The sequence below is a fragment of the Colletotrichum abscissum genome (assembly GCF_030869225.1).
Source record: "Colletotrichum abscissum strain IMI 504890 chromosome Unknown Scaffold_46.1, whole genome shotgun sequence".
In the NCBI taxonomy this organism is placed as follows: domain Eukaryota; kingdom Fungi; phylum Ascomycota; class Sordariomycetes; order Glomerellales; family Glomerellaceae; genus Colletotrichum; species Colletotrichum abscissum.
In genome coordinates, this window is record NW_026850387.1 from 43,637 (window position 1) to 60,989 (window position 17,353).

A 17,353-nucleotide genomic window follows, 5' to 3' on the forward strand; every position below is an offset into this window, starting at 1 on the left:
CATAGCCATCCATACAGTATTACTCCGCATGCCTGAATGCCTACCGGATGGAGCTGACAATCTCACAAGCGGACGTACAAACTACAAACACCTCCAGTCAAGGATCAGACGCCTCTGGCATGCGACAAGACGCCAGGGCAGGACGCCAAACAGGTCACCCCCCGTTCGGAACCCATCCCCGACCGCGCCATGCTTGGTTCTGATCCGCTCCCTATGCAGGCTTCATCCCATCTTGCGGCCCCGGCCTTATAGCATGACCTAACCACCCGTCTGACGACGTCCCATTGAGCACGGCCAGCGGAGGGGCCTTCTTGCTGGCAATCCAGCAACCAGCCATGCTCGACCCTCTTCCATTCTCCCTGCCCGCGGCCTTCTCCTGGCAAGAGCAAACAAACCGTCTGAATGGACATGCACCTTGCCATTCTACCACGGTTAGCGACGAATAAGAAGCATTCCCCGCATGTTCCGATGGGGCACCGAATCCCCATCAAAATTTGTTTGCTTGCCATGCCAACGTACTAACTTCCGCGCCGTACCGCTTCCCGCAGGTGGCCCTGAACTGTCAAAATTTTCGTGAAGCGCCTTCAAGTCAACGCAACGGAGTCATACACCGGCCTCTGCCTCCTAAGGCCCCCGCTCAACCCCGTCTGGAAGCAAGGGCGAACCTAAGCGCTAGAAATGGATGCTACAAACACTACTTACTTTTGAAAGCCACACAAATCGCACCCGCGCTGGCATAGCGAGCTTAGCGGCGAACTCAACATGGCTATTTGGGGGTCATTTCCGTTCCTGCGAGACTTCGGAATGCCAAAACGACGATGATGGCTACTACTGGTAGGGAACGGCCGAATCCCTGCCGTTGATCTTTGGAGAGAGCTTTGAGCTAAGAGAGCGCTTGGTCAAAACTTATGTTGAATAGACTGGACAGTTATTGTCATGTAGGCACCTCGATCCGTGACCAAGCGGCGATCTTGAATGGCACAGTCCTCCTAACTCACAGATCTCCAGAATGAAGCTTCCCGAAGGCTACTCACAACAACCCGCGAGTCACTCTAGTTGCTTTTTGTCGTCTCGCTAGAGTTAGACAGCACGCCAGCCGTACAATAGTCGAGAGCCCTGATTACTCGAAACAGGCGATGTGGCAGCATGTCATTGTTATATCTCGACGCGTGTAGCATCTTCGGTCTTGAGTCCAACACGACTTGAACCAATGGTTTTCACTCTCTCTCTCATTCGATAACGACCCACCGTTCGATATTTCTTACTAGCAGTCCTAGCTTTCCGAACCGAAAAGCCTGAATGGACGTTCATTATTCCCTGCTTGGGTTGCAGTCTCCATGCCATCAGTTACCTGATAATTCTAATACTTAATGAAGCTTTTCAAAAGTAATTAGGGTGCTCCAGGAAGTCTTTCAAGGCTTATTTAGCGTGCAACAACATCACGAGAGGAAAAGAAAGCCCTGAGACGAACAGCGCGGGCTCGAATGATGCAATGGCCATCCAGAGATGCAGCCAATGCCATGTAATCAATGGAGACCCGTATAACTGGCAAGGCTTTTGCCGACCGATGCGCCGTTCAGCCCGGCCCACCGCTGTCTCACTTCGACCCCTGCTCTTCGACATGGGCTGTCTCCCACACCTTCATGCACTCACACAAATTATGATTTTTTGTCTGGCCTTACCTCTCGCAACAGCCGGCTACTCAGTTCAACTGAGAATGGACAGAGCGGTAAACGCTTCGACGAATTTGGCACCGGCTCGCGAATCTCGCACCAAACAGGTGTTCGAGTTGCTAAACGTTGCCACAGGATGGAATCTGTCCATCGCCTTGTGGTCCCCGTGGCCAATCTGCCCTCATCTGTTGCAAACTCAGACCTTGAGAGGCCAACCTCGTCGACTTATTTGAGGTGAGTGGAAACCAGAGAAATGAAGAGACATCTGCAAATCCAGATACTCCGGGCTCTGGCTGATCAGAGCCTTCAACTTGCGGGCCATTGCAGCAGTTTTGCTCAGTCTGCAGACGGTTGGCAGCGGGGGTGCCTGGGGAGGATGACCAGGGCTACGAGGATCGCCCTCCGCAACCCTCGCATCCAGTGACAGCACATGGTGGGTTTCTGGCCGGGAGGACTACGACTAGGGTCTCCGTTCGACCACATCTGGCTGTGTTTGGTCTGGTACAGGCCTTGTATGCACGAAGATGCGTACCGCCCATGTCTGGTACAGTACATGCTCTACTTGGTCTGCTCACAGTAGTGCAAACACCATGGATGAGCTGGGGGGGTTGCCTCGGGAGGGGTGGGTGTGAACTGTGGTCTCCTGCAGACCACCTGTTGGGATGTCGAGCTGCGGCATTGGATGGGATGGTGGTGTATCCGTACGGGAACTCTTGACTCTCGAGCACACTCTTCCTCCTGGCTGGCACCTGCCACACCTTATCAGGCTGCGGACCAGGGAGGGAAGAAAGTGGAGGTTCAACCTAGTCCTACTCTCTCCCCTTGCACAGCTTCACAAGTATCCGTACGGATACCCTGACCACATTCCACCACGTCCACACCTAAAGGCTTACCTGAGAAAGCCTTTTTATTCTATCCCGCCCCCCTTCTTTACTCCACTGTCGTCAGTCCCACGCCGGAAAGGCTTGCTGTTCTGCTTCAGGCGTGTGTGTTCATCCGTTTTTCTTTGCCTTTTCATATGGCACTCAGACGGACACGTCCATTCCATATTACTACGGCTCACCAGTCCCTGGTTCTTTCAACTTGCAGTCCAGCCAAGAGCTGAAGGAGGGTAGAGGCTCACGCTGACTAGACCAGGGTACCTCCTGGTCTGACTTCCTACTTTTCTGCTCGTTCATGTTTCCACAACTGCGGATGCCGGTCTCGCTGCCCCTCGACCTCAAGTTGTCTGCGCGGCCTCTCTGCTCAAACCCCCCCTCGCTTGCGGGACACTGCTTCTCGCCCGCACTCCTCAGCTGGCTGTCACATACCACGGCAACAATCGAGATACACTAAAAAGCCCTAACTCAGATCATTACGAGAGGTACGGGACCCGTCGACAAGCTCGACTCGCCTCCGCCTTGCAGGTCCATCCTTCCTCCAAGATCCACCTCAGCCCGCGAGCCTCGAACTCATCTAGGGCCTTCACCCTCCACTGCTCCAGTTCGTGGTCATTGGCTCTTTCCTTCTCCTCTGATTCTCTTCCGAAGACAGCCGTATCCATTTTCCTCGTGTCGGCCTTGGAAGCATCGCAAACGCGTTCTTGTTGGCTGCTTTACTCTCTCCCCCCTTCCTACTCCCCAGCATCACCTTTTTCTTGGTCTACAGTCCATTCTACACATCACCCTTCCCTCCCCGAGACATTGCGTGGAGAGTTGCGCTCTAAGACAAAACCGCGAACCAGTGGAGAGGCTCTCCCCCCGATGTCTCAAGCCGTCTTGAAAACAAAGAGGACTTTGAGGTCCGCCCTGGCGCCCAGTCTCGCGAACTGATAGATTTGTTTGAACCACCCAGTCCCGCTCTCTCCGCCGACCTTTTTTCCCCCAAAACCCCGTAACGCCCCTGACGGATCACAAACCTCCTGCTTTGTCGTATCTTTCACTTGGAACGTCAATTTCGTCTCTTCAGCCACGAAACAGCGTCTAGCAATTTCACTGCACCAAGCAAGATCCACGCTCGGAAGCTATTTGTCTAGCCAACACTTACGATCCGACGCAGGATCCCGCTCCTATTCTGTTGGTCTGCTCTGGATCCCAATCTGGCTGGTATTCTTCGGCCGGACTTTGGAATATCTACTGAGCCACCCGCTAAACAAACGTCGGGGCGAGTCTGGCTCTTTACTCCGTCTACCCTCGCGCAGTCATTTCGACATATCACAGCCAACCTCCAACAACATCCCGTGGCCATCAGGCTTGAATATCCCCCAAAACAGTACAATCTTGCCTTGTGCTAGGCTTGATCACGCCGGGATCACATTGAGGTCTGACTTTTGTGGTCCTTTCCTACACACCTACTTCTGTTCCACAACAATCATCTCTCAGAAGTCCCACCCTCTACCACATATTGTAGGATATTCGAATGCAGATATCAGCACCTCAATGTTGTCTAACCATTGTGTAGTTACACATCGTATTCGTCCCATCACCTTCTGTATTTGGTTGGCAGCGTTACACACCAAAATCGCTTACGATAGCCTCTTAAAACTCATACGACGACTCGGTTCTCCTGCCTTAACAAGTGGACGCACTCTTCTTCCTGTCGGTTTGCTCTCTGATCTAATTGTGCCGTGGCCATGGTCCGCGACTACAATCGGGAGCCTTACCCTCGGCAATGGCCCCCTGAACGATTTCCAATTGACCATCCACCCCCCGAGGATGGTAGATACCACGAAGCTCGCGACGCTCGCAGACCTCCGATGGTGAGTAGGCGCAACGCTATCGACGTCTGGCGTAGATCACTTACAGTCAGTAGGATATCGAGAAGGCCCTCCGTGATCACTGCAACATTCCAGCCAAGAGATTCTTCATGGTAGCCGTGTTGGATGATGGCTCTACACAGATGTTCATGAATACGCCGGAGAGACAACCCAACGCTTACAGCAAATTCTTCAACTTGAAGAACTTCGTTCGTCATGTGAATAACGTCAACCACGGGAGTGGTGTGCGTCCTGGTGGGTTATCCAAACTGTGCCGTACTATATGGTTACTAACCCCCACAACGCAGTTGCCACCCCTGTTCATGATGATTCCGAATTCAGCCTTGATGGTGATGGCTATCAACAAGCATTTGGTGGCAGCTATGGTCATCGACACGATCGTCGTCGACTTGGCGGCGATATCTATGACGAGGATGGAAGCTACAAAACGCGCAAGAGGCACAGAGCAGGTATGGGCGGCGGCTACCGGAGACCTACCAACGACGATGACGACGTTGCGATTGTGGTTGCATCGAGCTCCAAGAAGACATTGAAAGTGGGCGACGAGAAGGACTTGTGGAATCTCTACGAGCAACGATTCAAAAACTGCCAGCAGACAGCCTGCAAGCTCATCGCCAAGGCTTGGGTCAAGGTGGTTGAGCCTAAGAAGCAGACGAATCACCCCTATACTGGCCAAGACGAAAAGGCCCCCGACTGGTGGCCCAAGCCATGGGGACCTACGAAAGAAGAGAAGGTCAGACACAAGGAGCCTGATCATCTCTATAAGCGAGGTAATATCTCCTTTTAGCAAGCACCTTTTCTAGATGCACCTACTAACGATTAGGACAGAGCGAGTCCACCTTCTGTGTCACATACTTCGAATGATCGTGGAACCACCTGAGAAGCAACACCCGGCCATCCGCAAAATGAACTTGAGCATTTTAAAGCTCGAAGAAGCGACGACGGAAGCAATGTCGGCTTTCTTTGCGGATAAAGAGAACAAAACAAACGCCAAGAAGAAGCCGTATCTAGATGAGATTTTCAAGGTTGCCAAGATGGAGGAGAGGTACAAGAACGGTGAAGTTGGTAAGCGCAAACTTTGTCACACCGACAGACTCGCTGCTAACAGTTCTAGACGGGGATGCTCAGGTTTTCGTCATGTCGGAGGACAAATTTTCAGAGAATTATCCCTCGGACAATGAAGACAATGGCTTTGTCAAGGAAGAGGACGAACATCCCTCAATCACATCTAGCGTATCGCCATCGAAGACGGGACCACAGCACGATCTCTTGCATAACTCGACCAGCGATCATAGCCCAACAGGGCCGTTGCACGGAGGCCCTTACATGAGCGACATGCCGATGCGCGGCCAACAGCAATACTCGACACAGATGCTTTCCTCAAACATGCATCCCGAGCACCATTTTGTGGAAACCAACAACATCCACCAGTCTGGCATGCCACTTCAAGACCTTGTACCGACGACACACGATCCGCACCGTCGCACGTCCCTGTACACTTCACCTACGGAGTACTCAACTACCAACAATGCCGGGATCTATTCACAGCCATGGCAAGGGAGCTCAGCAGCACCTGGTGGCGCTTCCGTCTACTCGTTCACACCGCAGCAACCCGGAACCGGACAAGGACACTTTGCGAACCCTAGTGTGCCACTCAACCAAAACCAGTACATTCCCACACCGTACGACAACATCTCGCGGAGCGGCTTTGATCAGGTTTTCCGGCCTGTAAGCGCCAGTCAAACGCCGGTGCAGAACTCTCAGGGGTTCCCAAATTACCTGCCTACCGACACACGCGGATTACCTGGGTCGGGCGGGAAAGCGGAAGCACTCGCAAGAGGACAAATGCATTGATTTGAGACGAAGTGAACCTGGGACAGATGGTTTGGCCAGCGCGAGGCATCATGAAGTCTTCCGCATATTAAGAGGGGCTGGAAGTAACAGCACAGCTCAGGACTAAAGCCCATTGCGGCAACACTTTAACGGCCTACACGATCTTAGGGTGACTTGGGCACGTTCTCTCGACTTGACGACCACCGGAATTTCCGAAGCAAATCAACAAAATATTAGGCGCGACCAACACAGCAACCACAACCTCAAGGCTACAGGACTAGGTACATCGGAACATCAGAACGGGAAACCAAACGACGGCGTGAAAGGTGCTTTCCAGGATTTTAATGGGCACGGCCATTGTTTTCACTTTCCTAGGGAGTGGCAATTCTACTTTCGTATCATCATCTGCGGGTCAAGAAGCAATCACTTGACAACGGAAGCATACCGGAGCGCAACAACCAGCGACAGCAGTCTTCAGACCACATAAGCAGAATATGAAGCAAGGTGGGGTGGCGGGAACATTTGTCATTTCGAAGACGATGACGACGACGACGACGGGTCGAGGTCGCGTCTAATAGAGCGATGAAGCGTGTCGATTTGCTGGAGTTTTTGTTTCTGATTTAAAACGAGGTCGACGCTTGGGTTTTCACACAATCTTCCCGGCGGCTATCCGATACTCGTGTCACGGCATTCACGCTGTCATGAGAGAAAGACACGTTTCCTTTTGTCCAAATTTTTTGGCAGTGTCTTTTTGCTTCTACTTCATCTTCGTATTAACCCCGAGCATCAGCATATACGGATTGGTTCACTCGGAGGAGAGGATACCTCTACGACAAGGACGACTGGTTTTCTTTTGTTACTTTTTTCTTCCTCTACTCTTGTGATGTTGCTGGCTTAGGCCGTTTGTTGTTTTTGCTTTTTGTTTTTATTTTTTTCGAATTTCATGCCAGACGAGGCGCTTGGAAGAAGAGATGGGGAGTGTTCTTGAAAATCGTGGAAACGGCTGCAACGGGTGCCAGGGGGACGGAGAAAAGGGTGTCAGAAAAGAAAATGCTATCAATGGCTTGAACAGCGGGAGAGAAAGTAAGACTTTTACATGATGTGATGACGGGAGTTTGTTTTTCACGCGTTGTGTTCTTTTTTGGGGAGGTATGACTGGGAAGAGGGAGACGAGCAAGAGTTGTCTGAACGACCTCGAGAGTTTGATTACCTTTCTTTTGGCTTTCCGGCTTGGACATTATGGTCCAACTATAGATAGTCAGTAATGGAACGGCAGTTTGCCCGAGAGCTTCCCCCCCCCCCCCCTCCCCTTAACTCCTCATGCAAGAGTGATGAGTGACAAGATGTCGTTGAGATTGGGTAGGTTGAGTACCTGAACGTCTCTCCATAAACGTCTTCCCGTTTCCTTTGTTCTCTCTTAGCGCCGGCTGGGGTTGTCTTGGCTCGTGTCAGCCTCATGGAACTTCAAACGTCAATGAGGCTCTGCTCTGGCCCGTGGAACCATTCCAAGGGGGTTTAGTGCGTGATGTCTTAGTGTGATTTTGGGCTGGAATGTTTTCCTCACTTCTCAGGAGATGAAGCGTTTGTACGGAGTACGCCGTCAGAACCTAAAATTGCGAAGGCAGAACGAAGATCGCAAGAGCTTGGGTAGGTACTTATCCTGGTGCCTGTCAAGCGACGACTATAGATGCAGGGGAAATTTGTTGGTTTGGAGCTGTCAATCTGGTCGTCACCACCCACCACTAGTCAAGGAAGGCTCCCAATCGGCAGCTTTCCACGTCGTGGCTAGCCTCGTCGTATGTCGTTTGATCACAATTTGAGATAGGGGATATTACAGATGTCTTCCACACTGTGTGTGTGGGAGAGAGATGTTGTTTCCAGGGGTCCAGTCTAGTATATTGGCGTGGTGGCAGGGGGGGGATGAGAAGGAGCTGTCACTGTGACGGAGGGAGTGTCAAACGGTGGGGTGTCCCGGACGGGACGGGACGGGATGGAATGAAGGAGGTATTAAAGGGCCTGGGGGGTCGGAATGGAGGAGGATTGACAACGGGCTTGCAGTTTTCTTGACAGCTACGGAGCAAATCTGACAGACAACGGACGCTAAGGTGAGGGCGCAACTTGACAAATTGACGAATTATTCACTAGACAGGGAATACCGTAGCGCTGCGTACTCTACTTTTCCTCAGATCCCGGTAATTTGGATCCAGTTTTTCGACGTGTCAAATGTGATTTGAAGCTTCTTTCTGGTGTGGTAGGGAAAGAGAAACGAAGGGGGGGGGGAGTGAGCTTGAGCCTTTTGAGGGCCGGCGCAAACTTTACGGTGTGCTGTGAGGTTTCGCGAGATGATGGAAAAGAAAAAGTGGCACCCCGGTCACCGGTGCCCCGCTGACCGGTCAAGGAGTGGGGTCGCCGGGCGGCCAGTCATCGGCCTTTGCGTACCACACCTCGAGAGCCTTCTTCCAAGGGTCAATGGTTGTTGGCCGGTTTTTGGTCTTCGCTTTTGTTTTCTGTATTCCTCTGTATACTCTTGCTCACCACTTCAAGCCTCGCTACACGCCCCTCCATCCCATATCGTTCAATTCTGTTTGATTTCTCTTTCTCCCTTTTGCACACCACCCCCTGTGATTCCTGACAGATGACCTGTATTATGCTTTCTGTCCGTTTTTCTTTCTTTTTCTTTTTTTCTTCATCCCCCCCCCCCCCCCCCCCCCCCCCCCCCCCCCCCCCCCCCCCCCCTCCCTTTTCTTTTTTTTTTTTTTTTTTCCCTTTTTCCCCCCCCCCCCCCTTTTTCTTCCCCGTGGCCTTTTTTTTTTTTTTTTTCCTTTTTTTTTTTTTTTTTTTTTTTTTTTTTCCCCCCCCCCCCCCCCCCCCCCATCCTAGCTCCGGGGGTTTCTGCTGGTTTTGATTTGAGAAGCATAGTCAGAGGATGGGAGGCTACTGGCCCGGCCCGAGGATTTTGACTTCCCGCTGCAGAGTAAATCATTTCGGAACCCTTTTTAATATTTCCATCCGTACTTCGTGCAGATACCTCGTGGCCAAGAAGAATGTGCCACACCACCCCCCCCCCCCCCTTTCCCGTCTTTGCGCCTGTCTTCTTCCTCCTTCTCTCCACACTGGCACACACACGCTTGCTTAGTCTAACGTCTGAGAAATTTGGTAGAGGTTACATCAGGGCCGAGGAAGCTAGAACCAAGTATGTTCCTGGAGGGAGGGTTGAGTCAAGGCATGGGTACTCACCATCACTTACCTCACAACTACACCCATGCAAACGTTGCGAATGTGCTCATAGACCTTTAATTAAACGTCGGCGTTTGACATGCAGAACGACTGCAGACTATGGTCAAGGAAAGCGGTTTGTTTACAAATAGAAGCACCTCGTCGTCTGATTTTGAGTTTCATTGCGCATCCGCGAAAGTATGGCGCGCCGAAATAAACGGCATCCATGGATCTGCACAGCAAAGACGAGCACTGCTAACCAACGAAACCAACTTCTAGGTTCTGGGTCAAGGCGAGAGTTACTCCAAAGAGCCCTGTACGGAGCACAGCTTGTCTATTTCCATCTCAGCAAGACGTCTTCACCGGGGAATGTCTCGGCGCAAATCGCTGTTCATCATGGGTAAATAGTGTGGGCAGCTGTTCTCTCTCCATCGGCATGGTCTCGACGTTGACTGCCCAGTCGGAGCGATATCTCAAGGCAGGCAGGAAATATGGCGTGTTCAATCTGCACAAGAGACAAGGGGCCCGGAAACTCGTTCGTCATCCGCGCTTCAGTTTCACCGAGTTGAAAGCCAATTCCCCATGCGAGGCTCGTCAGCACTTTCGCTGCCATCGCAGTCACTACCTCTGAGGCGAAGAGATATATCCCCGAAGCGGTCGTGCTCGCTCTGCCCCCACCCCTCCTCTCCTTTGTCCCGCGTTTTACTTTGCTTGAGCAAACCGCATTCTCACAGCATACCGCGTGGAAGTTGTGACACTGGCTGGATCCCGCCAACCTTGACTATACAAACCCTTGAACCCAGGTCCGGACCTCGATCCGGCAGCCGGACGGCAGCGGGCGCCAAATCTCTCCTCCCCTCCCCCCTTCTCCGCTACGGCCGGGAAGGACGTGCTGTTGCATCATGCGCGATGCACGCCCCCAATCCGCGGGAACTTTTCTCTCTTCCCCTTTCTTCCTCCCCGCTCCTCCCCGGGACCGAATTCGTTGTTTTCGTCGGGAGTATGAGCCCTCCGGACTGCCCGTCTACGAGTCAGATAGCGGGACGTGGGAGGATACCGAAAAAGGCCTCAGCTGCATATACTGCATATAACAAGAGGACAACTTTACATGCAGGACGTGGCATTCGATGACCGATTACATGCGTTCTTCTTACGGCCGGAGCAGGGACAGTTGCCGAAGTACTGAACCGTTTGAGGCTTCGTCAACGTGCAAGCGGTGATAGTTGGAAGCCGAGGACCCCTAGTCAGAAGAAAGTGGTGTCAATGTAGGCTGCTCATCTTCTAATCGTAGCTATGATAAGACAGAGTGAGCCTTTTCCTTGAAGAAGGACAGCTCGTGCTCGCCATGTATGCGCAACGGGTAGGATTAGGAGTTGGACTGCACGCTACGTCTTGGGCAAACGTCTAATCAGACCGGAGCGCTCCGGAAAGCCAATACGAGGGTTTAGAATACAACATTCTCCTGCGCTTCTGCGAATAAGCGTGAGTGATACAGATGCATGTACCAGCCTGGAATGTGAGGAAAGTGCGGCATGCGAGTTCTCACTCAAGCTGGACACTTCTCTTATCCAACCCTTGTTGATGGCCTGCTCGGCTTTGTGCGGCAGATGCGTTGGCTGTGCTCGTCTCTGTCTGTTGACTTGATGGGCTAGCCTTGCCTTGCTAGTAGGGTTGCAGGTCTACTCCCATCTCACTGACTTGTTCAGCTATTCGTCAGGGGAATGATCGTACCCCTCGCTGCAAACCAGTCTACGGGCTGTTGATCTTGCCGCGCCGCGTCGAGTCTTCTCTGGCCCGGATTCTGAGGCTTAGAGGGAAGAGAATACATACCATGGTGTTGTAACAAAGACACAGTCAACTCATGGACAGCTTCTTTGCTCGGAGCGCATTCTGAAAAGTCAAGCAAGTCATCTGTCGCCGTTTCTTACCACTTAGCCAATCTGAAAAGTTTTCAAGGTTTCTTGTGCAAACTTTACGCACTAGTAAGATTCTTCCAAACGACTGGGAGTATCTTAATCGACATTGGAAGTCGGTCTATGGCGATTCCTCGACGTACTTGTCTCAATGTTTTAGCCAAGTTATTAGACGCCACAGAGGAGACGGAACTTGGATTTTTGCACGTGGAAAGAGCCGGTGTCTTATTAATGCCCTAAAGCTGAAAAGCTCGGTGGTCCATGCAACGCCTCTGTTATAAACACTCAAATCCTACAAACCCAACACAAGGTTTTGTTCAGCACTGTGGTCAAACCATATACGTATGAGAAAACATGACAGTTAGAGAGCAAGGTTGATTATGATATAGCCTATCTACTGCGGCTACCGTGCTTTATAATCTGAGGAAACAACAAAAAGCAGCTTACTGCTGGCTGGGGGTATAAGGTGAAAAGTAAAAAGAAGGGTCGGAGTCCAGGTTCTCGATCTGACAGATGCCCTGTGGGATCGAAGCAGCGAACCCAGAAGATTGAGGCGAATGGAATCTTCTGGGAGGAATCGGAGGAGCAATCGCGCTAGGAGGAGTCGTATGAGGAGAGATCACCCGAGGCGCAATCGAACGTGGCTGGCGAAGGGGGTCGAAAGAGGCGGAAGCTTGGCGCTGGGGGACGTCAAGCTGATGGATAGCACAATCGATTGAGGGGATGGGTGAATGGTACTGAGGAGTGTCAAGCTGATGGTGAGGCGGTTCATGTTCATCGCTGACCTCATCGACGAAGAGGGCGGAGGGTCCGTACAGAAGGGCACCATGCTGGTCCTGCTGACTCTCACGCTGGAGGTTCGCCAGATCGATGTGAGCCTGCTGAGGAGATGACGCCACCTCCACGTTGGCCGCAGTGTGAGGGGTCTGATCTTGAGCTGAGACCTTCTAGGTCGTGCTCGTCGGTTCCTCCTTGTTCGCCTGGGGGTATGAAAGACCCGCATTCTGAGCAACTCGTTTCCAAGTCTCTAGTTCCTTGTAGAGACGTTCGCACTCTTGCTTCAGCTTATCGTTGGAGGCACTGAGCTCTGCTATAGCTTGCTCCGTAAGCAGCTTCTCAAGAGTCCACTTCTCGATGTTTTGCGTCTCATTCTCCTTGAGTTGATTGATGAATGTGACGGCACGCTGAAGGATGGAGCCTTTGTTCTTCTCGCAATTGGGCACAATCTTGGCCAACTCATTGATGCCTTCATTGATTGTTTCACGGCGACGGCGCTCGACTATGTTTAGGTTAGCGTCTACATCGGGATCTTCTTTGATATTGCTTACCCTCTTTGTGGTTGTCCTTGCGCATCTTATGCCATTCCTCTGAACCGACGTCCGGTTTCTTAGCGGGAGTGCCGGCTGATCCAGACGAATAACGGTGCTGAGGTGGGGGAGGTTGCTGATGCTGGTGAGGTTGGTGGGATTGCTGAGGTTGCACAGACTGAAGGCCATTCGTGGGCTGAGGGACAGGGGGAAGACCTGGGAGCCCGTCCGGCGGGCTCAGGTCAGCATGGCCGAAACCATGGTCTTGACCGTGGGTCGGATCGTTGTTCGACTGTGCAGCAAACTGCTCCTCGGTGGTAGGAGGAACATGAAGGGTGGGATACATGGATCCAAGGGCGGCAGCAGCGGTGCTGGAAGCATTGGCCGGATCAGCTGCCTCGGAATGCTCAGCAGCGGCAGCTTGTTGCAGAGCGCTGAAATCCGCGGCGGAGACACCGTTCTGGGCAGCGGCATGGGCAGCCTCGACAGCATTCTCAATGAAAGCTGCAGTGTCCACATCTGAAAGTCCTTCAGCACTGGAACGCTTTCGGCTAGGACTCATCGAATCAGACAAGTCGTCGTCGCGCTTTCGCTTCTGGCCGGGAGATGGGGAGCGGGCCAACTCCGATAAGTCAGGATGCTCACTCATGACGTCGGCCATTGTTGCTGTGGTTGAGAGTTGTTGGGGGAGACCGTGGGTTCAAATGTGAGAATGAGAGAGGATTAATAGGCGGAGCCGCGGACAGTAGACACGATCCTTTCGTCGACTCAAGCTGGATTCAGTTGAATGAAGCGGGGACTAAGTAAGATTGGTTAGCATCAATAATTCCGGAATCGCATGTGGTAAGACCATGAAGTAGCAAACACGAAAGGTCACGTCAAGACAAGTGAGTGAGTATCAAATGCTCCGTAAGCCGTGACGGATCGCAAAGCTGAATTTGATCGAAGCTGAGTGGTGCCCTCAAGCAGCGACCGCTTCTCATGAGCAAACACTGGAGCGCTTGCTCTTCAATGCCGTGGAAGATTGGTAGCAGGAAAAGCTTGACATTGACGAGACCACAGCTGACGGCTCAACATGAGCGCTGAGATTGTCGTGGTATAGGATATGTTTCAATCGGCATACGCCACGCTCATCAGAAGGAGATGACACTTGGTTGTATGGATTGACAGGCCGTGTCTGCTGGAAAAAGAATCGTCCTGGACAACTAGAGGATGTATTGACCGTCGGATGATGAATTTCCATCCGGCACAATCGCTTGATTGTGGCTGGGCAACAGATCGCGAGATGCGCTTGAACAAGACAGCACCCCCAAAAATGGCGCAAATGAGGAAAAGCAATCTTTCTGCGGAAGCGTGCTTCCGTTGCAGTGCAGTGTGATAGCGATGGAAGACGATAGGGCAGACGGGAAGATCGTCAGAAAAATGGGACAGCTCGCATACCTTGAGATCATGTGCTTCGCGGCGTGGTCTGGGCGGTGAGCCAGATCACGGGTTTTGCTGGAGTTCACGTGTTGTCGGCGTGATCAAACTCGTGATATCGCGCGCCAGCGGCTGCTGGGGGGGGGCCTCGTCGGATGGAGCCCGTGTAGTTGGTTAGTAACAGTCGAGGTTGAAAGTTGACAGAAGAGCAGGGAAACGCGTCGAATTTTTTCCAAAATCGCGATTCTTGAGGATTGCCGTAGCCTGGGCAAAGGCTTGAGTTTATCTTATTATTTTTCGAGGAGGTATTGACCTGAAAGGGGCCGGTTGAGTTGGGCGTATCGGTTTGGGGGGAGCGACGGCGGGAAGCTCTGGTCACGCGGCAAAGGAGAAGGGTGAACACGTGCAAAGTGGGTGAGGCTGGAGATAAATACGCTTGAGCGAGAGGGAGGTTGTGCGCCTGACTCTTGAGGCAAGAAGGGCCGAAAGCCAATCAAAGGCTGGGAATCCACACCCACTGGCGGTCGCTTCTAAGTGGGTGTCTTCTTCCCCGACTGCCCCGAGCCAATCCGCATTCCGAAGAGGGGCACCTGCCGCAACAGCGCCCCAGCCTGGGAAATGTGGTTGACCTTTGTTGCTCGTTATCGAACTTCTTATTGTTGGCCAGCTCGACACGTCGTCTTCATGTTAGCGATGGACCGGAAGGCTACTACGAGTAAGGAAGAGTGTTGCAGGGGTAGCTTCGACCGGTCTGAAGATGTGGGCTTATCCTCCTACCTTAGCCTCAGCTACCTAGTCCGAACACCCATCTACTGTGCACTTGGGTGAGGTCCTCTTCGAGTTTACGTTGCGAAATGCCGAGCCTCGTCAATCACCTGATGCTCCCGTGGGTGCCAACACGAATCACTTGACTAATGGACGGTGAGACATTCCACTTTGAAGAGAAGCACAGCAGATACACCGGCTTCGAAGTAGTCTCGACCGTTGCTAGCCACCGTCTGCCTCGTTTCAGTGTTACCTCTGCCCAAGCTCTCACATCGTATTTGCTTACGGATGCTGGTTGTAGCAAGTGACAACTGAGCTGGGTCGAGCCTTGGAGAGCGGGGTTGTGGCTGGACCGAGCTCACACTCCATTCAACAGAGTCTTTACGTAATCAAACATGAGCCACATGTGTGGTCTGTGCTGAACAGCCGTTCACGTTGGGTCTGTCACTGATGAATGCAGAGTGCTCAGAGCATGGTCCAGTGGGCGTTTGGAAAGGAATGTCGGTCTTCAAGAGGATGAGATCTCAGTAGCAGGACAGATGGATAGTAGTTACGAACGTTCAAGATATTCAAACCATTTGAGAAAATCCGAAGCAGTCTGGAAGGTTAGACACCCCATTAAGTATCGCGAGGTAAGGTAGCTTCCCGAAAGACCAGCTCTGTTGCGGAAAGATGCCGGCCCCGCCACGTTCGGCGGCATAACGTCAATTGCTGCTAGCGGCCGTACCAGCGCACCTGTGCTCCGACCTCCCAACTTCAAGCCTCCAACGAACCCGACGCCTTTTCGCTTCTTTTCGAGCCATAACGACGACATCAGCATATGAGTTCTCTCCAACAAAAATACGACGTCAAACACGGTCTGGCACTTCATCACCACGTCCGTGAAAGTCGCCAAGATGGGCGACCATGAGCACGCCACAATCAAGCATCAGGACCATCTCCTCCTCGTACGTCGCTGCGTCACAGGAAGCTAGCTATTCAATTCTCGCACTAACCTTCATGCCAACCGACAGGATCAACCCCTCCTCCGCCTCCCGTACGAGCTCCTGCGAAAGAACTTCCGTTCCGCCCACTTCACCGTCGAGAAGGACTCTACAGCCATTAAGACCCTGCTGAAGGAGACGGCCACGGCCTCGGTCAAGGGCAACTCATCCCCCGATGATGTTCTCCGCAATCTCGATAGCATGATCGCCCGCATGCGTGGCGTTAAGCGCAAGCTCACAGCTCACGCCGAGGAAGAAGCTCGTCTGACCCGTCAGACCGGCGCCCGTATCTCCCATCTCGGCGATCTCTACGGCATGCATTCCGTTGACGACGTCAAATATGAGGCTTGGAGCCGCGCCCGTCTCGACCGCTTGCTCGTCGATTATCTGCTTCGCCATGGCTACAATGAAAGTGCGCAGGCACTCACAACTGAGCGGAACATGGGTGATTTGGTCGACGTTGAGACCTTTGTCCAGATGAGTCGAATTCAAGAATCACTCAGAGGAGGAAGTGTGGTTGAGGCACTGGCTTGGTGCCAGGATAACAAGAAGGAGCTTCGCAAGATGGATGTACGTCTAGCTGTATACCCAATCTCGCTTGGCATCTTGACTGACCTTGTGCAAACAGAGTAATCTCGAATTCATGCTTCGCTTCCAGCAGTATATCGAGCTTGTCCGGACCCAATCCCAGCCAAAACTCCTGGAGGCCATCACTCACGCGAAGAAATACCTCGTCCCTTTCAAGGCGACATATCCGGACGAACTTCGCAAGGCTTTTGGTTTACTAGCCTATCCACCAACGGCTGCCAATGCCGTGTACTCAGACCTCTACAGCCCCGAACGGTGGAACACCCTCGCCGACCTCTTTACCCGTACTCACAACAGTCTATTGGCTCTGCCTTCATATCCCCTCCTCCACATCGCTCTCTCCTCGGGGCTTTCAGCCCTCAAGACCCCAGCCTGCCATTCTCTGAACTCATCGCATGTCGCTGCTGACGCCAATACGGCAACGAATGCCTCAGCCACAGCAGGCACGCAATCCGTTTGCCCAATATGCTCAACAGAGCTTAACGATCTTGCCCGCAACGTCCCCTACGCGCATCACACCAAGAGCTACGTCGAGCACGATCTGCTGCTACTGCCGAACAGTCGGGCGTACGGCAAGGAGCGCCTCGAGGATTACGCAAAGAAGTCTGGCTTGCCACCAGACCAGGTCAAGGATTTGCGCACCGGCGAGGTCTACCCCATAGACAAGCTTAAGAAAGTGTTCATCACATAGTCCTTGGTGTCGATGCATGCGAAGATTCATCAGGCATGCGTATTTTACAAAGGCTTCTTTACTGGTTGGGGATATCCCCCATATACCACCGAATATTGGAAGCGTTTTGATTCCTGGAGCGGGTTCTTCGATTATGGCGTTTTGGGGGGCGTTGCGTGGGATGTTGACACAACTCTTGTACAGAGAAAAGTAGATCGTAACGGAGCGTCT

General features: G+C 52.5%; 5 protein-coding genes across 5 annotated transcripts; 4 read left to right on the top strand and 1 right to left on the bottom strand.

The window, feature by feature from the left end:
• Nucleotides 1–1,567: 1,567 nt before the first annotated feature.
• On the top strand, nucleotides 1,568–1,906 carry CABS01_13551 (uncharacterized protein; the record flags this gene model as incomplete). Its single annotated transcript, XM_060546893.1, has 1 exon — nucleotides 1,568–1,906. The coding sequence occupies one exon, from the start codon at nucleotides 1,568–1,570 to the stop codon at nucleotides 1,904–1,906; it is 339 nt and encodes a 112-aa protein (XP_060394717.1).
• Nucleotides 1,907–4,284: 2,378 nt separating this feature from the next.
• Nucleotides 4,285–6,282, top strand: CABS01_13552 (uncharacterized protein; the record flags this gene model as incomplete). The annotated part of the gene is made up of 5 exons (XM_060546894.1): nucleotides 4,285–4,410; nucleotides 4,464–4,662; nucleotides 4,716–5,198; nucleotides 5,257–5,493; nucleotides 5,543–6,282. The coding sequence occupies 5 exons, from the start codon at nucleotides 4,285–4,287 to the stop codon at nucleotides 6,280–6,282; spliced, it is 1,785 nt and encodes a 594-aa protein (XP_060394718.1).
• A 5,551-nt stretch (nucleotides 6,283–11,833) lies between these two features.
• On the bottom strand, nucleotides 11,834–13,358 carry CABS01_13553 (helix-loop-helix DNA-binding domain-containing protein; the record flags this gene model as incomplete). Its single annotated transcript, XM_060546895.1, has 3 exons — nucleotides 11,834–12,337; nucleotides 12,404–12,669; nucleotides 12,719–13,358. The coding sequence occupies 3 exons, from the start codon at nucleotides 13,356–13,358 to the stop codon at nucleotides 11,834–11,836; spliced, it is 1,410 nt and encodes a 469-aa protein (XP_060394719.1).
• Nucleotides 13,359–14,622: 1,264 nt separating this feature from the next.
• On the top strand, nucleotides 14,623–14,835 carry CABS01_13554 (uncharacterized protein; the record flags this gene model as incomplete). The annotated part of the gene is made up of 1 exon (XM_060546896.1): nucleotides 14,623–14,835. A coding segment is annotated over one exon (213 nt), but the record flags the coding sequence as incomplete, so codon positions are not given.
• Nucleotides 14,836–15,777: 942 nt separating this feature from the next.
• CABS01_13555 (uncharacterized protein) lies at nucleotides 15,778–17,143 on the top strand (the record flags this gene model as incomplete). The annotated part of the gene is made up of 3 exons (XM_060546897.1): nucleotides 15,778–15,828; nucleotides 15,895–16,434; nucleotides 16,493–17,143. 3 exons carry the CDS (start codon nucleotides 15,778–15,780, stop codon nucleotides 17,141–17,143), a joined length of 1,242 nt encoding a protein of 413 aa, XP_060394721.1.
• Nucleotides 17,144–17,353: the final 210 nt, after the last annotated feature.